Source organism: Natrix helvetica, assembly GCF_964273705.1.
Source record: "Natrix helvetica genome assembly, chromosome: 10".
NCBI lineage: Eukaryota > Metazoa > Chordata > Lepidosauria > Squamata > Natricidae > Natrix > Natrix helvetica.
In genome coordinates this window covers 8,041,236-8,065,781 of record NC_138561.1, presented here as the reverse complement: position 1 = coordinate 8,065,781, position 24,546 = coordinate 8,041,236, and the positions used below count along the sequence as shown (strand labels likewise).

At 46.7% G+C, this 24,546-nt stretch overlaps 2 protein-coding genes across 2 annotated transcripts in view; both read left to right on the top strand.

Moving 5' to 3' along the window:
* Window positions 1-24,546, top strand: part of ATMIN (ATM interactor) — a 115,012-nt gene that overhangs the window by 26,903 nt on the left and 63,563 nt on the right. The window lies entirely within an intron of this gene.
* Window positions 8,020-10,018, top strand: LOC309397552 (protein phosphatase 1 regulatory subunit 3E-like; the record flags this gene model as incomplete). The annotated part of the gene is made up of 1 exon (XM_081963665.1): window positions 8,020-10,018. Exon 1 carries the CDS (start codon window positions 8,972-8,974, stop codon window positions 10,016-10,018), a length of 1,047 nt encoding a protein of 348 aa, XP_081819791.1. The 5' UTR covers window positions 8,020-8,971.

Here is a 24,546-nt window from a genome sequence, read left to right as displayed (position 1 = left end):
GAAGCCATTCCGGGCAGAGGGGCAGGGCCGCCGTTCCCTTGACGGCGCTCTTCCCATGCTCAGGAGCATCTCGTCCCCCGGCTGCTTTCCGCGGAAGGGGATCCGCGCGCGGCCGGGATAACCGTTACCTTGGCGGCCACCCGCCCGTGTTCTGGAGCCTCTGAGCTCCGGGAGTCAGACTAGGCTGGGTCGGTCTTCGCAGGAAGCCGGGGCGGCCCTCTGCACCCGCTCAGGAGCCCGCCCTCCCGCCTCCCCGCACTCACCCCATAATCCCGCGTGCTGTCCGGCCGATCCTCGGGCTCCTGATCCTCCCTTCCTTCCTTCCCTCCCTCCCCGCCCGCAACGCCCGTGTCCCGCCGCCTCTGAGAGCTCCGCCGCCGCTCAGCCGCTCAGGGGGAGGCGAGGAGGACGCCGCGGCCGCCAAGGAGTAGGACCAGCTCGGCTGGAGTCGGGCTGCTGGGGGAGATGGAGCCGCCGATGCGATCACAGTCCCCGCGCCGCCCCCCGCCTCTGTCCTCGTCGCCCGGGACCCCGCCGTTGCCGGGCAACCAGAGTAGGCGGTGGTGAGGAGGGGGGGCAGCCCATTAGCTGGGGGAGGGGGCTGCGGAGAGGAAGAGGAGGAGGTCTCCCCTCCGCCAAGCCCGTCCCGGGTCCCGAGCATCTTCAGAGGGCAGCCCAAGTTTACGGAGCCTCTCTGTGCAACCCTGGAGTCTGGGATCCCCCGGGAGGAATTCAGGGAGACCCGTTTATCCTTGTACCTATGTCTGCAAAATATATATTGTCTTGTGGAAAAAGTTTGAGTTCTCTCTTTCCGTTTTAGTTTTTTCTCTCTTATCGTTTTGTATGCATCCTTCTTTTTCTTAGCTTTTGTATAGGGAGGGAGAGAGGGAAAAGATGGATGGATGGAAAAAGAGAGGGAGGGGAAAAGGATGGGTGAACAGAAAAAGGGAGGGAGGGAAAAGGGGGAAGGGGAAATAGAAAGGGAGAGGAGGACAGAAGGAGGGAGGGAGGGAGGAAAGCTTTTCTAAGCTGCAGTCACTTCATCAGATGGGCAAAGCAAGTTCTGGTGATGAAATGAGCTGCCACTGGGGAAAGCTTCTGCCTTTTAATAATATGGATTAGCAGTAAAGGAGGCTACCAGACTCCTGATTCTTGGCAAATTTGAAGTCTTATTACTATTGTTGTTGTTATGCCAGCACAATGCCTAATATTGTGATGAAACTGAGGGTTGGCCCTGGGGGTTGAACTCTCCTTTGGGCCAGGTTTGCTCCATGCCAACCTGCCTCTGGGGGGAGTTGTTGGGCTAAAGAAAAGGCAGATGTAAATCCCGTAATGGAAGAATGACTGACAATCCCTGTTTCTCCCCTAACTTTCAAATGGAAAATGAGCTCTGGATTAGAAAAACTGACCCCGTGAACTCATTTTGTTTTGCAAGGCCTTGTTTCTCTAAAGTAAATACACACCCACACAGGTTTCATTGCCTGCTTATCTCAAACGGCCACCTACTCAAGTCATTGGGTCTTAATCTCAGTGTAGTGTTCATAGTTGCCTTTTTAAAAAACCTTCTTGGCTTTTTTTCTTTGAAAATGTTTCACTTCTCATCCAAGAAGCTTCTTCAGTTTATCAGTTCAGTTCTCCAGAACTGAAGAAGCTTCTTAAATGAGAAGTAAAACATTTTCAAAGAAAAAAAAACCCCTGTTTCTCTTTTCGGAAAGAGAGAAATGCTGATGAATCCACTTTATCTCAACCCAGCCATGTCATTAAATTAAATTAAATCATCAGGTGTAGGGGTCAGTCAGTTAATGTCACATTGGGCAAGATTCAACAGGTGATTGATCTCACTCCCCATCCAAACCCCTCCCCCATCTTCCTCAGCCTATTTTCACCACAACAATGACCCTGTGCAGTGAATTGGGCTGAGAGAGAGGGACTGGTCCTGTTGTAGCCCGACAGTGTAGATTTGGACAGTGGTTGGAGAGGAATATGGGTCAGTCCTGGAGTCTGGAGAACACTCTGATGTGGGCTCTGCATTGGAAACAGTGATGGGGCCAGGGCCATATGCCAGTTATCAACTGCCTTTGGAGTCAGACATCAGTGAGGCAGACGAACAGCTGGAGCCTGTTCCCAGTGTGTGCATGCTCAGAGCCGCCAGACGAAGGGAACAGCTAAAGAGCAGGGGTTGACTTGGGAGTAAGGCCAGAGGTGGACGATGAATGGCTCCTCCCAGAGGAAATAAAAGAGGAGCAAAAGGGGAGTGGAGTTTGCAGGAGACAATGAGTTCGCTTAATTGATTTGTGACTCTCCGAGACTCCTTGCCATATTTTGCAGATATCGGCCTGTCAGCTCTCCAAGCTAGATAAGATCTGTGACTGTAAATCCTCCCTTGAAAGACTTTGCTGGTTTTGAATGAGCAGAATTCACAGTCAATTAATAAAAGGGGTTTTTTGTCGGGACCAGGAGTTTGATTCATGCTTTTGGGAAGCCTCAGGTCCAAAGTCATTCAGCCAGTTTTTCATGCCTACAATTGGAATGGAACTTACCGTAGCCTGGTGCCTTTACCACTAGGCCAAACTGGTTCAGTTAAGGGTTTTATTAAAGAAGCCTAGATAAATATTGAGATTTTATTACAAACATTAATTTATTTAGAAAATGCAATTAAACAGATGTGCATCCTTTGAAATCCAGTATATCTGAAAATCTGTTTTAGCAAAGCACAGAATTTAACAGTAATTACAAATTGGCCCCGCGTCATGAAAATAGTGTCACCTAGGAGATGCTAGCTCAGCTTTATGTGGGATCGTGAGCATGGAACATTTTCTTTGAAGGCAGAAAAGAGATTTGAATGTCTCATTAAAACACTCAGCCTAAGTAAGAGTAGGAGTATGATCAAAGTAAAGTTCCTACTAATCTCTACTCCTTCTCCTATATGAGCAAGTATTTAATTACTCCGTGACATTCATGATGAGTGAAACACAATCCTTTTGAGTCACAAAAGAACTTCTTTGACAAGCCATAAACAATAATAGTTTTTTGTAGCCAAAATTAATTTGCAATGATACATTATGTTTCCATTTGTTAAAAAGTTTGTAAATTTCTCCTCAACTAAGGATACAAATTCTGAGCTGGTTTATCCCTAACTTGCAACAGAAAACAGCTTTGTTTTCTTTCTCATACAATGTAACGTGGCATCTGTACATACCTAATAGCTAATCAAATAAAAATAAATAAATAAATAAAAGCTCAGTTATAAATTCTGCTTCCTCGCCCCTTCTGAATATTCACAAAAACCTTTCTAAAAGTAGTAGGTATTTATTTCATATGCACATATGTATATATGTGTGCACACACCCACACACTCCAGTATATCAAAATATAATTTAATGTCTACTTTAAATAATTTTAGTCAATTTGGCTGTGACAAACTCTTAATTCAGCGTTACTACCGCGCCTAGAAAGCAAGACAATTGGAACAGTTTCACTGCCATCGCATTAACCTTCTATTAAAGCGGTCACCAACTGGTGGTCCGTGAGAAAATTTTGGTGGTCCACAGAAAAAGTATTTGCATTTTTTTTATATTGCACTAAATCAGAGGTCCTCAGACTATGGCCATTGGACCGGATATGTGCAATGAACGTTTCTGTTGTTGCAGAGAGTCTCTTCCTTCGGCGTCTTTTTGTGTGAGTCAGAAGGGGGCAAAAATTCTGACTTGGGGCCTGCTTCGGCCTCCTGGTGCGGGGCTTTGGGAGAAGGCTGGAGGGAAGCGCCACTGGTGGCAAAGAGCCAGAGTGGGACTGCATCGATGTTAGGTTCCAGATCGGGCCCAGCTGCATCCACATAGATGCGCTCAGCATGCGTGCATGTGTCTTAGCACTTCCGTGAGCCTCCGCGATGCTCCAGCTGCTGAGATAGATTTATTTTCCTGAGCATTCTCAGGAAGTACACCCTCTTCTGTGCCTTCTTCACAAGCATGTTAGCATTCATAGTCCATGAGAGCTCCTCTGAGATATAAATGCCCAGAAATTTAAAACTAGCAACCCTCTCCACCTCCTCGCCATTTATGTACAATGGTAAATGTACATACTATATTCTGCAACGAAGGGTTTTCCAGCCTGGGTCCCAATCTTAGGAAGAGAGCTGGGGCCGGCAGCAAGCTGTCCCTACAGTTGCTTTGATTTTATGGCCACCTGCCATCCTCCAAGTTGAATGCCTGCCCTCCAGCCAGCCAGGCTGATGAGCAAGAGATTGTGAAGCTTAGCCTGGAAGACATCCAACTGCCAATCATCGGCTGGCAGCCATAGAGTTGGTTAGGATTGTTCCAGACCAATGTTTTTGAACCTCAGCAACTTTTAATAAGAGGGGCGGGCTTCAAACTCCCAGAACGCTGGCTGTGGAATTCTGGGAGTTGGTCCATGCCTCTTAAAAGCTGCTGAAGTTAAGAGACAGACCTGCCCTCTCTTTTAAAGTTGCAGCACTGGTTTACAGAAGATGTAAATCTATCAAGAAAGATCGTTTCTGATTCTGTTGTACTGTTACTATAGAATGCCTGTCTTGGCAATTGCTAGTCATTTATTAGGAAGGGATGCGGTGGCTCAGTGGCTAAGATGCTGAGCTTGTCGATCAGAAGGTCGGCAGTTCGGCAGTTCGAATCCCTAGCGCTGCGTAACGGAGTGAGCTCCCGTTACTTGTCCCAGCTTCTGCCGACCTAGTAGTTCAAAAGCACGCAAAAATGCAAGTAGAAAAATAGGGACCACCTTTGGGGGGAAGGAAACAGCATTTTGTGCGCCTTTGACGTTCAGTCATGCCAGCCACATGACCACGGAGACGTCTTCAAACAGCGCTGGCTCTTCGGCTTTGAAACGGAGATGAGCACCGCCCCCTAGAGTCTGGAACAACTAGCATGCATGAGCGAGGGGAACCTTTAGTCATTTATTACACACTCACTCACATACAACTGCATTTTATGGCTTAGCTTGGGTTTCCTAGAAACCACTCCAGCTTATTGGAAATCATTAATCAGCTGGAAAGTATTTCTTTGGGCGGGGCGGGGGGGGCACAAAACAATGCCAAACGCTTACATGCTGTTGCTAAGTAAATAATATGCCCAGAAAGTTCCCAGGAGCAAAGCAGAGTTTGTAAGAGGCTTTATGTTTGTTCTCTGGTGACGTAGAGCAGCACCGCACAAGGCTAATGTGACAAAAAGCATGTACTCATCCCTGCAATCTCGGTACGGCTAAGGATCAAATAGCTTTAGCGAAGATTGCATCTGAGTTCCTGGATGAGGATGGCACAGCAGTATCACTGCATTGGCACGTCCTCCGGATCCCTGCTGCATATAGACAGTACAGTAATATCTTCCTATGACGGGGCTTGGTCTAGGCTAGGCCTCTCCAAACCTGGCAACTTTAAGACTCATTGCAGGCTGGGGAATTCTGGGAGTTGATGTCCACAAGCCTTAAAGTTGCCAAGTTTAAGGCCCCTGGACTAAAAGATAAAGTGGGCTTTTTTAAAAAAAAAAAAAAAAGGAAGGCCGGAAGGAAAGAAAGGAAGGAAGGAAGGAAGGAAGGAAGGAAGGAAGGAAGGAAGGAAGGAAGGAAGGAAGGAAGGAAGGAAGGAGAAAGAAGCATAGTTCGCAGGTGTTGAAAATATCTAAGAACCTGGTTCTGCCACCTCGCTTGAATATGCAGCCACAGGGCTGGTTAACACGCTGAATGCCCCTCCCCTGTCTTATAATTAACTTTTAATGTCAACTTTAACTATCCTGGCCTCCATTTTAAATTTTATATTCAGTTTTTAATGTTTTATTTGAGCACCGCCCGGTCCTCTGTGTAGGCAGATCTGTGGTTCCTAAATTTATTTATTTATTCGTGTCAGAAGAATCTTTATTAAAATTCCGAGTGTAGGTATGAATGCAAGCATAAGAATGTAAACTTTAAAATGTATAAAAGCCTAACCTGGGCGGTGCTTGCCCAGAAGCATGCAACATCGATGGCATTGTATTGCGCTGTCGTAAGGCCCTCAAGAGGAAGGCAAGTGTAGAAGTGTGAAGTGCTTTGCAGATCTCCACATTCACAGTAGGCAGAATTCACCAAGTATCCCCATTTATTCAAGGTATCTCTTGATCTTGCTGTTCCTAAAGATGATAGGTAGGTAGGTAGGTAGGTGAGGTGGTATGCTGCCAGTTTGCACCGGTTTGGGTGAACCAGTAGTAGCGGCAACACAAGGCTTTGCCCACCCACCCTGACATCATCACGGACCTTCTGCATGCGCGCTCCCACTACTGAACCAGTAGTGAAGAGAATAGCATACCATTACTGGTAGGTAGGTAGGTAGGCAGGCAGGCAGGCACAGTAGATACATCAGATAGATAGATGATAGATAGATAGATAGATAGATAGATAGATGATAGATAGATAGATAGATAGATAGATAGATAGATAGATAGATAGATAGATGATAGATAGATAGGAATGACTTCCATTTTTAATCATCATCTAGCCATTCTTCTGAAAAACTATATATCTAAAAAGCGTGTGCATGTGTGGTGTGTGTGTGTGTGTGTGTGTGTGTTTGTTTGTTTCCCAGCATAACTCTGGAATGCCTCGAGAAATTTCACCCAAACTTGATTCACAAATGACTTACTCTCTAGAAACAATTATTGTGAGGGTAAGACACATCCAACACTCCACAGGGGTGTGCGTTCTGTTAAGTAACAGCCTGTTCTGCCTTAAAATGGCTTCTAGTGTACAGTGCAGTGGAATTGCCATGGTAACAGCTTCACAGCGCTCCCCAAAGGTGCTCCCTCTGGTAAGGGAGAAAACCCATTAGAAATTATGTTTGGTCCGGACATTTTTTCTCTCTCTATGAATAAATACCCGGGCAAGGCCGGGTTATCAGCTATTAGTTACTAGATAGGCAGGCAGGCAAGAATAGTCAGTGCTTGAGATAAATATGGTGCTGGAGAAGACTCTTGAAAGTCCCTTGGACTGCAGAGAGATTAGACCAGTCAAACCTAAAGGAATTCAATTCTTGAGTCTGTTTTTGGAAGGGCAGCTCCTGAAACTGAAGCTCGAATAACTTGGTCCAAAAAAAAGGGGAAGAGAGGATGGCAGAGGATGAAATGGTTAGGTGGCATCATTGAGGCAATGAACATAAATTAGGGGGAAATGTGGGAGATGCTGGAGGACAACAGAGCATGGCATGCTGTGGTCCATGGGATTGTGAAGACAACTTAGCTACTGAACAAAGGAGACAGAAAAACTAGATAGCTTCACCTGCAGCAACGAGAGAAGGTCCTCCATCATGGCCAAAGGCTGTAAAGGTCCTCCAAAATCAGCCACCTGAAGGAGAGCCTCGCTGTAATTCTACAAGCATCCTTAACAGATGTTCCTCCAAGGACAAATCCCAGATGTTCCTCCAATGACAAATCCATTGATGAGAGAGATTACCCCAGGGGTGCATTTATCACACCTGATTGCCCATTTTCTCCGAATCTCCTAGTGAAAAATCAGGAGCAAAGACTGTTGAGATGATTCTAGGGAAACTGGCTCGCATGATTCCCCCCTCATTGAGGAACTATCGATTTTATCTTTATTCTGTATCGATATTATCTGCATTGATATTCTCTTTCTCGTCTTTCCTACTCCTTTCTCCTATTGGTATTTCTGATTTATCCCTTGCTGTTGTATCTTACCTACTGTGTCACTTTGTTGTTTGTATGGTACACTGAGAGTTTGTGCCCCCGAGGCAAATTTCCTGTGTGTGTGTGTATCCAATCACACTTGGCCAATAAAGAATTCTATTATCCACCTCTGAAGAATGAGAAAGCAGAATAGTTAAGCATTAATTTCCAGGAACTCATCCACTCCCTACCCCCACCCCCACCCCCTCCAAATATCCATCTAGCTACCTATAACTTTCTAGAGGAGGCTGGTATTAAACTCACAGCGCTAGAATAAATGCCCAGATGGGGAAATGACTCAGAGAAGTTGAGGAAGGAAGCAGGCTCTTTATTTCAGATGGAAGTCACGTTTCCACTCCCACCAAGCGCCCAGATTTTCCTCCCGTTTCCCACGTCATCGTCCTTCAGCCAAAGCATCAAGAGAGACGGCAACACGGAAGGGTTGGAGTCGCACGACTTCGCCACCCTGGCATTAAAAGGGTCGCTTTCCTCCACCTTCTGTCCCGCGAAAGAGCGGCGCCCTCGGCCATAAGACGCACCCGGCCGTTTTACTGCTCAAGGGGAACTGCGCTTCGTTCATCCCAACTTTGCCGGCCAACTGCAGGCAAGGAGGAATTTCCCTTCTGTCGGGGGTTGCGCCGCTGCCACCCGAATCGCCCGCCGGGGTTTAAACCGCCCGGGTCTCCTTCCACCACCTCTTGCCGAAAGGAACCGGTCCCGAATCGCCGGCACCGCCGAAACGAAAGCCGGGAAGAGCCACCGCCCGGCGACTGCGCGGCCGAAGAGGAACCGGCTCGCCCCGAGAGAAAGAGCTTGGGTTGTGCCCGCCCGCCGAGCCACGAGTGGCTGTTCCTGCGGGGGATTCCAACTACACGCATCCCCGTCTGAAGGACGCGGGGAGGGCAGGCGGAGGACGAGCGGCCCGAGCCGGCGAGCGGGGGAGGCGGGGGCGGGAGGCAGAGCCGAAGGGGCGGCTAGGCCGACCCGCGGCCCGGCGCGTCTCTCACTGACTGCAGGGCTCCGCGACGTCAGTAGCCGCAGAGGCACAAGCAGCGGCGGAGTAGCGGCAGTCGCAGCACCTCCGCCGCGGGGAAGAGCGGCAGCAGCTCCGGGCCAGCGCTCGGCTCCCCCCGGGACCCTGGCGGCGCTGCTCTAGCGGGGACCCTCGTCCGAGCGGCTGGCGGCCGCGGGAAAGGCGCCGAGCCCGGCTATGCGCAGGCGAGGAGAGCCGCTAGGCGCCGCCGAGTGACCCCCCCACCCCAACCGAGGAGAAGCCGGTGCCGCGCGGCAGGATGGAGAAGGCCGGTTCCCTGCACGCCTCGGTGCCCACGCCGCCGCCGCGCCTCTACCTGCCGCGGAACTTCAGCTGCAGCGCCTGCCTCTACGGCAGCCTGGCCGAGCAATGCAAGGGCGGCTGTAGCCCCGAGATCGAGGCGGTGGAGCCGCTGCCCGCGCCCCCTTCGCCGCCCGTCACCCGAGAAGCCGATGCCGCCCGGTCGCCGCCGCCGCCTCCTCCTCCACCGCTGCCGCCGCCCCGCTCTCCTTCGCCGCCCCTCTCCTCGCCGCCGCCGGCCACCCGCGGCAGAGAGCCCACGCTCCCGCCCGTGCCGCCCAGCCCGACCCTCCGCCGCCGCGCCAAGTCCCTGCCCACGCCGGGCGACCGGGGGCTCCGGCCGGCTTTGCAGCAGAGCCCGTCGCGGCGCAAGACGGTGCGCTTCGCCGACTCGCTGGGGCTGGAGCTGACCGCCGTGCGCCACTTCTGCCAAGCCGACGTGCCGCAGGTCCCGCCGCCGCCCGCGCCGCTGGCCGCCTCGCCTCTCCCGCGCGGAGCCGACCTGCTCAAGACCCGCAAGCCGCCGGCGCTGGGCGAGCTGGAGCCGGTACTCTTCGGGCCGCCGGCGCCCGTGCTGGAGCCTCTCTTCCCGCCGCAGCCCGGCGCCGGTTCGGGGTTCGCGGAGCGAGTGCGGCAGCACAGAGTCAAGCTGGAGTGGGTGCGGCCTGAGGCGGCCGGGCTGCGCGGCTCCGTGCGCGTCCTCAACCTGGCTTACGAAAAGAGCGTCTCGGTGCGCTACACGCTCAACCGCTGGGCCAGCTGCAACGAGGTGCCCGCCGTCTACTTGCCGCCGCCCGCCGCCGCCCACGACGGCCAGACGGACCGCTTCGCCTTCCACCTGCCCGTGGGCGCCGGCACCACGCTGCTCGAGTTCGCCGTGCGCTACCGCGTGGCCGACGCCGAGTATTGGGACAACAACGACGGCCACAACTACAAACTGCGAGGCAGGCAGCGGCCCAATGGCCAGGAACCCGACGGCGGCGGCGCCTGGATCCATTTCATCTGAACAGGCCTTGGCTCGGACTTCTCCGGGACTCCCCCGGAGGAAAAGCGGGCGCCTTCCTTCCTTCCTTCCTTCGAGGGGAAAGGGCAGGAGCGCCCCTTGGAGATATGGGACGGGGAAGAGGACCGAGGGGTGCGGAAGTGTGACAGACCCCACTCCCAATTTTTATTTAAGTGCTAAGGTGGAAAATCGCCCTTAGGGTGGCAACTGTGCAGAAGAACGGTTCTCCCGAGGGGCTTGACGTGGTCAGCTCCCTAAGTCCCCTTGTCTGGACTTGGAAACTAAGCTGTGCTTGGTCTGGTTAGAGCTTGAATGGGAGACCACTGAGAAATCCCACCAACTAGGCTAGTGGAGTATATTGGTACATCAAGGCAATTCAACTCCTTGAGTCAAGCTTGATTCCCAGTAGATGTTATCTCTAGTTCTCTTCTGCATTCCCCCCCCCCCCCAGAGGTCGGGAAGGGCTGGGATTGCTCCCTTTGACTTGCCCCCATAATTAACCTGCCAGAGACCTCTTCCTTTTGCCAGCTCCTTGACCTGCCATTCCAGAGTAAATCCGATTATATGTCTGACTTCTTAAAATGCCTAATCTGTAGTATTTAGAATTGCTGGAGGAAGCCAAACCAGCTGCCTGCTTTTTCTCTTTGGGAGAAAATAAAATCCATCCACCATGGAAACAGTTAGAATGAAGACCAGCCTTTCTGCCTCCTCCCACACAGGTCACTTTTCTAGGCGGTGGCGGTGGGGGCAGATTTCAAGAAGGGAGACGGTCCCGCTCCATAAGGCTTTTTCTGCATTTGAGATGGTCCGGGCATACATTGCCGAGGTGATTTAAAATGCAAGTTTCTGGCAAAAGTTATCCCATTGTTTTATCCTTAAATGAAACAATCTTGTAAATAAAAATTTAAAAAGTCAGGGAAAACCATATCTGGGGGAGAAAGAGAGTCATAGACTGACTCCCTCAGATTGGCTGGATGCTGGTGAGGTCAAAACCCATTTTCACTTCCTCCCTAAAAATAGCTTTTTCAGCTTCCAGTCAAATCTACTGTAGCTTCCCCCAACCCCCCAAAAAGGAAACAAATGAAAGTTTGTTTAGCTGGACCACACAGAGGTAACCCATCCTTTTCAGGTATGCTCCTCAGAGCTGTTGGACTTCCCATAATTCAAGGACATCCTGGTGTCCTTGGAGAGTCAAAAGTCTGGCACTTCTAAAGAACACCAGAATGAGGAATGAGGATAAGATTTATTTATTTTTAATGGCAGCCAGCAATGGAAAGAAGAAGGAAAGTAAACAGCAAGAATAGGAGCCCTGGATCAGAACTGCTTTGGAAAGCATCCCAAAGGTTGAGAAAAGGGCAAAAAAGATCTCCTGTTTTGCATGCCTGCCTGCCTGCTCTTTCTTGCAACATCTGTCTAACGTGTAGATGATCTCAGCTAACCATTCCTGAGCTGCTTGAAAGCAGCAGTCTTATCCCTGTCTGGTTGTGCTCCGGTTTGATGGATCTTGGGCTTGGACTTCTGTTCCATCAAAGGCTCCGCACCTTCGTGCCTGAAAGGTTATCACTGAGATTTTTCAACATCTGGGAACTTCTGACTTTATTCAAATTCCCACAGCCTTCCCCCCCTCCCACCCTCTCTCTGTGTCTCTCTCTCTTTCGCTCTTAAGCTGGTCTGGACCATAAGACCTTGTCTAGTGTTCTCACGGGTATCTTTTTCTCTGCCAATTCTCCCTTTGCTGTCACTGAGTTGTGAGAGGCTCCCGATTTATACTCACTGTCGCCAAAGGATTATTTTCGAAAAGCGTGTGTTTCTGAGTTAAATACAGATGGTCTATATTTTATACTTTGAGAGTTATAATTGGGGGAGGGGAGGGAGGGAAAGAGAAACTGCTTCAGGCTTCCTTCAGAGAGGAAGAATATGCAACTATTCAGAAATGTGTGTTGTAATGACTGGCCAATATTACCAGCCTGGTATTGTTTCTTATGGTATCTGTTTCCTCTTTTTTTTTTCCCTCTCCCTTCCTTGATTGTTACAAAACCTGAAGATCTTAAGCCAAACTGTAAGGGAGTGAAAATGAGTTAATACTGTTGTTGAGGTGGTGTTTGGAACAGACTTGGAAAATCTAATGTCAATTCCTGAGCATTTCTAGGCGTAGCAGACAAACTTTGGGTCATCAGTAGATTTTTTGAGTTTGAAGGAGTCGAAAAATTACAGTAAAGAAGTTGGGTTGCCAAGCAACTGGAAATAAGGTAGTTCTGGTTGATCAATCTTCTATATTGGAGAAAATGTGGAATATCAGAGGAGATGTTACCATACACCAGAATGTCCGCCCTTTGAGGTAGACCAGATCAAGAAATAGATACTGCAGACATACCAGAAATTAACTTTATTGTTGTAGGGCAGAATAACACAATCTTGAAACTGTGACTTATTGTTTATCTGCCCCGTCTTATACTGAAGAAAATCAAGGAAGAATTACTATGAGTTTCTTTCTCACCCTGTCTTCTTTCCTGGGACGCAGCCCTCTTTTCTGAAACTCCCACCTTAATTGGTTGCTCATTCTGAAGCCGACTTTTACAATCCTTACCCCAGAGCTAAATCTGCTTTTTGGGCTGTTCCCGCATCACATTCCATGGATGTTTGCTCCGAATTAAATGCTCTTTTTCAGAACAAGCACGGAGCCTAAGGGTGCATAGGATTGTAACCTTTGGCTTTCTGACCAAAACCCTGTTCCAAACAGAAGATAAGCTGATTCAAACCAGAGGTCTACCTTTCTTCAGCCCTCACCTGAAGATACCCTGGGTATCTTCAGGTGGGGGCTGACAGCCATCTATCAGGGATGCTTGAATTGGGATACTGGGACAACAGCAGCAGGAAGTTAGAGGCCCTTTATGGCACCTCCCTGCTGTAGGATTCTGTTTTGTTTTATATCCGGTCATCTAATTTTACCCATGGCTCAGTCAGAAGGACAAGGCAGTATATTAGCCACATATTTGTGCATGACCCCAGTCTCTTCCTGCGGAAAATATACATTAGCCATAATAACTAATAAGTCTGTGCAAAGTGTTTGGAGGGGCATTCAGCCATCCAAAGCTGCTGCTCAGAGCATCAAGGTGACCCCGTCCCACAAAAGCTCAGCCGCTTGAGGTCTCACCTTGAATTTCTGAGCACGTATCTGTGCCGCTGAGACCTTTAGTGGCCATGGCGATGCAAGCATCTTCAACAACAGAGAGATGCTTTGGTTGCCCTACAAACTCCCCTGCTCCCCCAAATACAATACACAGGCCATTGACTAATGGTCACTGATAGCCTTACTCACCTGGAATTTTTAATCTTTTTAAACTGAATGAATCAGGTTGTAGCATTGGAAACGTGGGAAGGTGGAGGTATTTTTTCTTATTTGCTCTTAATCAAGCGTATTTTAAGGGGCGGGGGGAGATTGGACCCAAATAGCTAAAGAAGCTGTGTGGGATTTAATGTCTCACAGATTCTCGAAGCTGGGAGCAAAGGAACTGAATATTTGAAATAATTCTTTTATGCAGCCTTTCCTGCAGGATTTGTACATAGGAAGTCTGTGGAGGCTTAAATTTTTCACTCTGCGAATACATCGCTGTGTCTTCGGCAATATGCACAGTGGCATTTTTTGTGGGCATTCTGTTTTTTGTTTTTTGCGTGTTTTTTTGCAAATGTTGTCTCCATAATTTGACTGCTGTTATTTATTATGACTGCAGCATCTGTGCCTTGTAAAACACCATTTAATTATGTGGGATAGGTGCGCAAGCACATAAATCGCAACTTCAGAGAAATGCAGACGTTTTGATGTTTGGGGGGGGGGGAAATATGGAATTAGAATTTCTAATTGGTTTCCTGTCGGATGCCAAGTAGAAATCTTTTTATTTGTTTTAAATGCTTGATGGTGGAGGAACGCTGAGAAAGAAGGCTGACTTTTGCTCTCTCTTTTAAACAGAAACTTAGTAAAGATGTAACACAGATTGTTTATCTTAACAAAGTCCCCTGTCGTCAGGAGATGATTAAATTGAATCCCAAAGGCTCAAGCTAAGTGCCCTTTTCATCTTGTGAATTATAAACCAAAATGAAGAAGGAAAAAGCCTATCCCGAATGTCATTTAAATAAGATTCCAAACACTGGAGGAATCCTAGCCGCCTTGGAGTTGTCTGGGTTGTTCAGTGGATTTCTGTTTTGCTGGCTAAATCGGGGGTTTCAAACTCGATCTCGTCAAGGGCTGCATCAGTTTGACCTCGCAGGGGGTGTGGCCAGTCGACATCACTCATGTCAGGGGCGCTTGTGTGGCCTGAGCGCTCTTCCAGCAAAAACGGTCTCCCGACCTCCGTTTTCGGCTGCGACAGCCTCCTGCAATCCTCTGCCCCCAAAAACGGAGCTCAAGAGGGCTGCACACAGCTGTCCCGAGCTCCGTTTCCACTGGCAGAGGCACTGTGGGCCAGTCCTTTGTTGTTTCCAAGGTGGCCCCACAGGCCATATCTAAGCACCTCGTGGTCCAGATTTGTCCCGTGGGCCTTGTGTTTGACACCTCTGGGCTAATGCTGGTCTTTTAGAAACCCCTTCCTCAAGTGAAAAACCAAAGAGACAGAGCCCGAAGCATCAACGCCCTTGTCTGGAATTGTTGGTGGTGCCCAAGACCCCTTCAACCAAAATGACTTAGAGAAAGCCTTCATTGAATTGTATCCATGGGTTTTGGGGTTTGTTTCTTTTTGATAAAGAAATCCAATAATTTTTGCAGCGGCTTATGGCTTAAATACAAAACAAAAACAAAAACGCAGCGTACTCTAGCACAGCTTCCGATAGCTGCCAACCGTTCCGCAATTTATATTTTCCGCCATTTAGCCTGCCCTCCTCTAGCTGTTCCTAATGATCGCAAACTGGCAAGCCACACTGCATGGCTTGTCAAGCATAACTAAGGCCTGCCTTAAGGGAAGGCGTCCGCACCTGGGCTGCAAGTTTTGTTCCTGTGTAATAGTTGCGTGGACGTTTACAACTCATTCAGCTGTAAGCTATTTTGACCACTGCCCATTCCATTTGGGACCAACGTATATTTAGATAGGGAAGGTGTTTGTTTTTATATAACAGTGTTTTAATAATGATCAGCTATCAGTTCTGAAAGACAATATGTATATGGGTAGAATTATGTATATAGACAGACAGACAGACAGACAGACAGACATGAGTAAGTTTCTACATTTAGGCAACAAAAATGGAATGCACAGGTACAGTATAGGTGGTACCTTGCTCAGTAGTAGTAACTGTGAAAGGGATCTTGGAGTTCTAGTGGACAACCATTTAAATATGAGCCAGCGGTGTGCAGCAGCTGCCAAAAAAGCCAACGCAGTCCTAGGCTGCATCAACAGAGGGATAGAATCAAGATCACGTGAAGTGTTGATGCCGCTTTATAATGCCTTGGTGAGGCCACACTTGGAATACTGCATTCAGTTCTGGTCGCCACGATGTAAAAAAGATGTGGAGACTCTAGAAAGAGTGCAGAGAAGAGCAACAAAGATGATTTGGGGACTGGAGACTAAAACATATGAAGAACGGTTGCAGGAACTGGGTATGTCTAGCTTAAGAGAAAGAAGGACTAGGGGAGACATGACAGCAGTCTTCCAATATCTCAGGGGTTGCCACAAAGAAGAGGGAGTCAAACTATTCTCCAAGGCATCCGAGGGTAGAACAAGAAGCAATGGGTGGAAACTAATCAAGGAGAGAAGCAATTTAGAACTGAGGAGAAATTTCCTGACAGTGAGAACAATTAATCAGTGGAACAGAATTGCCTCCAGAAGTTGTGAATGCTCCAACACTGGAAGTCTTTAAGAAGATGTTGGATAGCCATTTGCCTGAAATGATATAGGGTTTCCTGCCTAGGCAGGGGTTGGACTAGAAGACCTCCAAGGTCCCTTCCAACTCTACTATTGTATTGTATACATACATCATACATACATACATACATACATACATACATACATACATACATACATACATATCCAAATGCTATATAGAGCTTGGTCAGTTTGACCCAATCTGCATTCTCAAAGCTCTTCATGATCCAGGCTAGCTAATGCACCTTTTCTCTTATAATCCAAATGTCTTAATATGTGCTTGCCTATCAAATAGTACAGCGATAATATTGCACTAGCTGCTTAATAACCAGCAAAGAGTATTTACGATTTACGCTGCTGTCTCCAGTTCCTAGAATGTTCTAGAACGTGCTTTCATACACTGGAGTTAATTCATTTTGGTTTGAAGTCCATCAAGCTTTCCTCACCGGCACTTCATCCTGGCATAGATTGCTCCTGGCATGGTGGATTGTCAGAAAAGCCAAGATGAGGGCTACAGGGGGCCACACAAGTGAAAACCGGCAGAGTTTCTATTGTATCATTGGACTTCTGGGTTTGGGGTTTTTTTGGGGTATCTTGCTCTTTTTTTCAGCCATGTCCTGATGATGTTGGCTACATCATGTCTCCAGCCCATGAACGAGGCAACCTTAATCTGTTTTTACGACCCGGTGCTAAAATGTTGGTTTGGTCCATCCTAGGCAGTGGTGGGATTCAGCCAGTTCGCACCACTTCGGGAAAACCGGTTGTTAACTTTCTGAGCAGTTTGGTGAACTGGTTGTTGGAAGAAACCATTAGGGCGGATAACCAGTTGTTAAATTATTTGAATTCCACCACTGATCTTTGGGCAGCCTCTATGTGTGTGAAACCAGTTGGTCTTTGCCATTATCTTACAAGGAAGTTGCTTGATTGGAAGTGATGGGGCACAGGAGCGGGAATGATCATCTCGTGCCAGTGTAGATTTATTACTTTTGGCCAATTGAAGGATGACTAGAGATTGTTGTTGTTTTTTAAAGGTTTTTATTGAATTTTCCAACATTTCAAAGACAGAACGCAAAACACAAAATTACTCTTACAACAGCTTTTCCGTGTCGGTATCCATATCTTTCGTAACAATCTTATTTACAAAAAGTTCTATCTCTATGTCACTATCCTAAATTATATCCTTATTTAAACACACTCTCTATATTATACTTTTACCGTTTATACCTTAAGTTTTACATTGACTCTCAAGCCAGAAATACCATCTATTTCAGATTTGATAGTACTTGGTTTCTTCCCTCTCCTTCATTTCCACAGACAGTCTATCCATTTCTGCACATTCATAGATTTTCCTTCTTATAATTGGGTCTCTGTGTGTGTCTGTTTGTTTCCAATTCTGTGCTAGAACGATTCTACTTGCAGTTACTATGTGTAGTATTATGTATCGTAATTTTTTTGGAGATTGTTTTGACTTGGCTGCAGGGAAAGGGCCTGAGTGAGTCTCTAAAGGCAGATGGCCCAGAAGGAATAGACCGAGGTAATATAGAGACCTCGGGTGTTAGCTTGAGGGGCTTCCCCCAAATTAAGTGCCCTTATTTCCATTTCTTTGCCCATTACTGCCAAGGCTCATCTCACATGCATTTGATTCTGAACCTTATGATCTCCTCAAAAAACAAGGTTTGGGGGTTACTGCTACGGATAGTCCTTGATAACCGTAACTGGAACCAGAACTAAAGACATCCCTCTGACACAGTCATTAAATAAATCATCCTGTGACTTACACCTGATTTTACGGTATTTTTTTGGTAAAGAAAATCTGGCTTCCCCCATAGAGTTTGCTTGTTGGAAGCCATCTAGCAAGGTCAAAAATGATGATCAAGGGGTCCTGGGATGCTGTATCCATCATAAATCCATGCCGGTCAGGGGTGAGTTGCTACTGCCATTATTGCCAGTTTGGGGTGCAAAACATTTTGCTCCGCGTGCTTGTGCATTTACACCTAAAAAGGAAGAAAAGGGGGGAAATTTACATTTCTGCAATGGGGAATGTACTGCGCATGCGCAGAAGCAAAAACAAAGATGGCACCACCGTTAATAGAACCGGTTCGGGTGTGTTACTACCTGCTCGGCCAAACTGGTCTGAACCTGTAGGAACCCCCCTCTGATGCTGGTTGCCAAGCACCCAAATTTTGATCACATGACCCCGGGAAGACTGCAATGGCCATAAGCACGGAGCCCAATTGTCAGTCAATTGCCATAACTTTGAACAGTGGCTAAACAAATGTCCGTAAGTCGAGGACCACCTGTATTTCCTTCATCCTATTGAATCAGTCATGAGGCAGATCTAAAACAGAAGCCAGGAAGAATGAGATAAGGAGGATCCAAATCCTGGCCATGGAAGCGATGATGGAAAAAATCTTCCCTGGTCAATTTCTGCATAATGTGTCAAAGACACAAGAGAAGATCATTGGAATAGCCTGATGCTCAGTGTTGTAGCCTGCTAGTGGAGCTAGCAGCAGATTCAGACAGTGGGGAGGTTGGGGAGGAACATGGGCCAGTCCTGGAGTCTGGGGAAGGCTCTGATGAGGGCTCTGTGTTGGAGGCAGAGAGGGGCCGTATGCCAGTTATCAGCTGCCTTCAGAATTAGACATCAGTGAGGCAGACAAAACAGCTGGAGCCTGTTCCCAGTATGCGCATGCACAGAGTTGCCAGACGAAGGAAACAGCTAAAGATCAGGGGTCAACTTGGGAGTAAAGCCAGATGATAAATGGCCCCTCCCAAATAAAAGGAGCGAAAGGGGAGTGGAGTTTGAAGGAGATGATTAGTTTGCTTAATTGGTTTGTGACTCTCTGAGACTCCTTGCCAAGTTTTGCAGACATTGGCCTGGCAGCTCTCCAAGCCAGATAAGCTCTGTGACTGTAAATCCTCCCTCGAAAGACTTTGATAGATGTGAATGAGCAGAATTCACAGTCAATTAATAAATGGTTTTTTTGTCGGGACAGGGAGTTTGCTTCATGCTCTTGGGAAGCCTCGGTCACAACACCCAGGTCTTAGCATCTGAAACAGCGGTGTCTGATCATGACAACTTTAAGACCTGTGGACGTCAACTCCAAGAATTCCCCATCCTGCCATGCTGGTTGAAGTCAACAAGTCTTAAAGTTTGGAGACAAGACTACAAGTTACCAAGTCTGACAAAACAAGTCAACAAGTTGCCAAATTTGGAGATCCCTCTCTAAAAGATGCCAATGGACCTTTGTGCACATGAAATCTTGTAGAGCAATGGTTGAGCTAGATATTTGAGTGGTGCAGTGGCCTCGAGCTAGAGCTCTCACCTTACAATCAGGAGGCTGTGAGTTCGATCCTAGGTAGAGGCAGATATTTCTCTCTCTGGGCACAATGAGAATATATCTGCTGAACAAAACTCGACAGGAAGGGCACCTGGCCATTAAACACTCTGCTAGCTCCATTCAGAATTGCTCGCTTCGGATGGACTCAAACGGTCCAGCAGGAAGCAAAAGAATCACTCATGAACACTCAGGATTGTTGGGCAGCATTTTAGAATCAAATGCAGAATTTGATGAGCAAACGTTGGGGGGGGGGGGGGAGGAAGCACTTTCCAAAAGGAGTTTTGCTAAATGTATCACCGAATGTAATCCAACATTAGTCGACCTCTCTGTCTTGTCACAGCCAAATGTTTCATACCTTAAGGACTCTTTTTAAAGAGCAAGTTCTGTGTGTGTGATCTATTGGCTCAAACCCACATGAAGGACACAGAAGCAGGGACTTTTTTCTTCTGAACCAAAGTTGTGTCATACTACCATGAATCAAATTTTTTATCTTTTTGCTCTCTCTCTTTCTCTCTACCCCCCTCTTGATGGGAGTGTGGGTATTTTTTAAATGCTATATATTTTTTTAGAAAAACAATGTGCTCTATTAAGCCCTTATCTATGTGTATAGGGACACGGTGGATCAGTGCCTAACACACTGAGCTTGTCGATCAGAAAGGTCAGCAGTTCAGCGGTTTGAATCCCTAGCGCCGTGTAATGGAGTGAGCTCCCGTTACTTGTCCCAGCTTCTGCCAACCTAGCAGTTCGAAAGCAGGTAAAAATGCTAGTAGAAAAAATAGGGACCACTTTGGTCGGAAGGTAACAGTGTTCCATGCACCCTCGGCGTTCAGTCATGCTAGCCACATGACCACAGAGATGTCTTCGGACAGCGCTGGCTCTTCAGCTTTGAAACGGAGATGAGCACTGCCCCCTGGAGTCAGGAATGACTAGCACATATGTGTGAGGGGAACTTTTACTCTTACCTTTACCCTTACCTTTACCTATCTGTGTGTAAACCAGCAGATTCGTCTTTAGCAAGTTTAGAAGGACTTTTCCCCCAAAGCAATATTTAAAGCGGTGGGTTGCAGGTGCCTCTCCTTGGATTAACGTGTAACATGAAAATGAGGCATACATGTTTGTGGCTTAGCATGTGAAGTCAGGTTGGCCGGCTCAGGTGGCCAAACCTTCTTTGTGATGTGAAGAAGGGATTCTAGAGATTCTTCAGTAGGAAAATGAGTACGTAGGCAGATTGTCTAATGGTGTTGTCTCATATAGTACGGTTGGATTACGGTTGCTGGAACTGGGTATGTCTAGTTTAATGAAAAGAAGGACTAGGGGAGACATGATAACAGTGGTCCAATATCTCAGGAGCTGCCACAAAGAAGAGGGAGTCAAGCTATTATCCAAAGCACCTGAAGGCAGGACAAGAAGCAATGGGTGGAAACTAATCAAGGAGAGAAGCAACTTAGAACTAAGGAGAAATTTTCTGACAGTTAGAACAATTAATCAGTGGAACAACATGCCTCCAGAAGTTGTGAACGCTCCAACACTGGACGTTTTTAAGAAGATGTTGGGTAACCATTTGTGTAAAGTGGTGTAGGGTTTCCTGGCTAAGCAGGGGGTTGGACTAGAAGACCTCCAAGATCCCTTCCAACTTTGTTATTCTATTCTATTCTATTCTATTCTATTAATACAATCTGTAAAGTGTTTCAGGTAGTTCTCGACGTATGACCGTAATGGATCCTGCCTATTGTGATTATAAATCAGTTGTAAAGCGGGTTATCGTATAACCAACCCAATTTTATGACCTTTTTTTGTAATGGTCATTAAATGAGTTACCTGGGTGATAAGCTAATATGCAGTCATTCAGGGAATTTTTGCCAAAAACCAGAAGTAAACACCAGTTTCTGGCCAAAACATTGTAAAATCAGTGTGTTTGACCACACACGGGTGTCAGTGAAGGCCAGTTATTAAACGCCTATCATTCAGTCATGTGACCACAGGGGACAACTGTCAGAACTTTAGAACCAGATTCTAAGTACCTTTTGGGAGTCCATCATAGCTTCGAATATCCATTAAGTGACTGGTTGTAAGTTGAGAACCACCTGTGCATTTTTACCTGTTAAGATCTGCAAGATCTGGAAGACTATTACTCGGATGGATAACCATAGCTTTAAAAAGTTTCACCCAGATGCAAACCTGTGATTCCAACAGACTTTCCTGGTTAGGTGCCGCCCCCCTCCCCTCCACCCTCAAATTCCCACTATAATTAGGGTGGCTAAACTCTATTTTTCTGCTTTATCCAAATGTGAGAACCAACTGGTTAGTGTTTTTCAACCTTGACAACTTGAAAGCGTGTGGACCTCAACTCCCAGAATTCTGCAGTCCACACATTTTCAAGTTGTGAAAGTTGGGGAAAACTCACCAGCAAAAATCTGAGAAGCATAGGTGCATCCAAAGACATTCTGCATTTGGATCTTTTAGGTGCTTTCCAAGGAAAATCATTGTTCTAACGCTTCATAGAAACAGTTCCTTTAACTCAGAGGTTGGTTTTGCACTGTGAATATCTCCTTCCAAAACACAATGAAACCCATCACTTATTAGCTCTTTCTTTCCCCCTGTGCATGGGTCAGCAACCTGCAGCTCTGGAGCCGCATGTCAGTTTTTTATCCCTCTGCTGTGGCTCCCAGTTGCCAGTCAGCTCCACAATTGGTAGGGCCTTCGGTTAGGACAGGTAGAGGAAAAAGGATGCTGCGCTAGGAGGAGACTCTATGGTGGGGGAACCAGACTTCTGGTCAGCAGAGAAAAAAGGATGCCACACTAGGAGGAGACTCTATGGTGGGGGAACTGGACCTGGTCGGCTCCAGAATTGAATGGGGGCTTCCGGTTAAGACCTTTGTGGCTCTTTAAGGTTGCCGACCCTTGTCCCTGTGTGTTCAAAAAGCCGAACAGCTTGTTAAAATTTTCATGCTATCATGGTAATGAATTGGAAGGATAACCGTTTACGCTCCGCATACCCATTCACGATTAACTTGGGTTAGGAAAAAAAATAAGATCAATATAATATTATTATATACATTATTTTTTTGCAGAGTTTATTTTATGAAAGTGCTTAGTCTTATGCCGCATTCGCACTGTCAGCCTGTTTCGCTATTTGCTTTTGGCTGCCATTGAAACGGGGGAGGGAGGGTCTGGTATTTGGGAGGGGACGCTTTAGTACAGGAGAGATTGTAGAGTGGGAGTTTTGGTCTCACTGTCTACTGTGCATGCTGGAGATTAGCGCTTGTTGTCGGTCAAGGCCAACCGTCCTGCATACCAACCTGATGGTGCTCCTTGAAGATGGAACTCACATGACACCTGAGGGATTTGCAGATTGGACACTGGGATGAGGGTTACCAGGGGGAGGGGGTTTGGTCACATATTGATATGTATGATTTCGCGCGCTTTTGCCTCAGATCTTGCTTTGCTTAGCTGCTATCTTTTCATAACCAGTAAAAGTACTCTTAATTCTGCAAAATGGAGCTAAGTGGTTTCTTTCTTGGTTGCTGAGGGAGGCCGGCTTGACAGGCACCCTCAGTTGGAGTTCCTCTCTTGCACAAGGTTAAAGTATTTAAGAAAACGTTCGCCGCAGGATATAGCTTCTCCATTTTTGCACGGCTCTTTAGCAAAACTTGAATAATTGTGTTGCGTGTTTGTCTTGTGGGCCCGCCTGTCGTGGGAAATCATGGATTTTAGGACACTCCGCTTGTACCTCATCGCAAATGCGATAGCCTTAGCACTCTGTTCGTGAATCCTTTCAGATTTTATTGTTAGATTCTCTTCTTTTAAAAAACTTTCACTCTGTGACAGCATTAAAGTATTGCCTTGTCACTGGCCAAGCAAGCAAGCAAGCAAGCATGCAAAACAAATCTATTTAGAGGAAAATATAACTAGCACTTCCAAAGAGCATTTCCTTTTCCCCCCCTCCCTTCATATATTTTTGTAACTTGCAACATGGTAATGCTTGGCCTTTATTTGCTTTAGAAACTGCCCCCCCAAATGCTTTCTGTTTTTAAATAAAAACATGTTCGTCCTAGGAATTTCTCTATGCAATAAAAGCTGTCCATTTCTTCGGCGTGTATTTTGAGCTTTGGTTTAAAGAAGGAAAACACAAAAACATTATGCAAATGAGCACTTTATGAGGCTGCAAGCCTCTATAGGAGGATACGTGAAGATAAATCCCAATGAACTTGGGGAAAAGATTGTTAATTGTTAACTCTTTAAAGTGGCTAAGAAGACGCTGAGCTTGTCGATCAGAAAGGTCGTCAGTTTGGTGGGTTGAATCCCTAGTAACGGAGTGAGCTTCCCGTTACTTGTCCCAGCTTCTGCCAACCTAGCAGTTCGAAAGCATGTAAAAAATGCAAGTAGAAAAATAGGGACCACCTTTGGTGGGAAGATAACAAGATTCCATGCGCCTTTGCTGTTTAGTCATGCTGATCACATGACTACGAAGATGTCTTCGGACAGCGCTGGCTCTTCGACTTTGAAACAAAGATGAGCACCGCCCCCTAGAGTCAGGAATGACTAGCACATATATTCGAGGGGAACCTTTACCTTTAAGTCTTTAAATAAGTGTAAGAGTTTATTGTGACTTCTGTTGGAGGACTGGTGAATTTGTGTCATTTCTGTTCTGAGTCACTGTGTAGCAAATCAAGTACAAACCTTAATGGCAGTGCAATCAGTGTTTATACCGAGGTGGAATCAGTTAGATTCCCCTGGACGAAACAGAAATGTTGAACAAAAATGGATCAAAGCCTTTTTGTAACAAAGATCCATTAACATTTAGAGTAAGGATTTATAGTGAAGTTACCCAAGTAGTTCTCAACCCATGACCGGAATCGAGCCCAAAATTTCTGTTGCTAAGCGAGACAGTGGTTAAGTGAGTTTTGCCCCATTTTACAATCTTTCTTGCCACCGTTGTTAAGTGAATCAGTGCAGTTGTTAAGTTAGTCACACGGTTGTTAAGTGGGTCTGATTTCCCCATTGACTTTGCTTGTCAGAAGGTCGCAAAAGAGGATCACATAACACTGGGACACTGCAGCCGTCATAAATATGAACTGAACTTTGATCACATGACTATGGGGATTGTGCAACAGTCATAAGTGTGAAAAACGGTCGTAAGTCTTTTTTTCGCAGTTGTAACTTCACACAATTATCAAACAATTCATTGTATGTCACTGGCTACCTGCCCTCTATAAAGATGAACCGAATAACAAAAAATATATTGAATAATGATTAACAGTATCTGACTCATTTATATGGAATAATGGAGTTTTCTTTTTAAAAAAGTAGCAAAGAAAAAATTCTTTGATGGTAGCAGTCT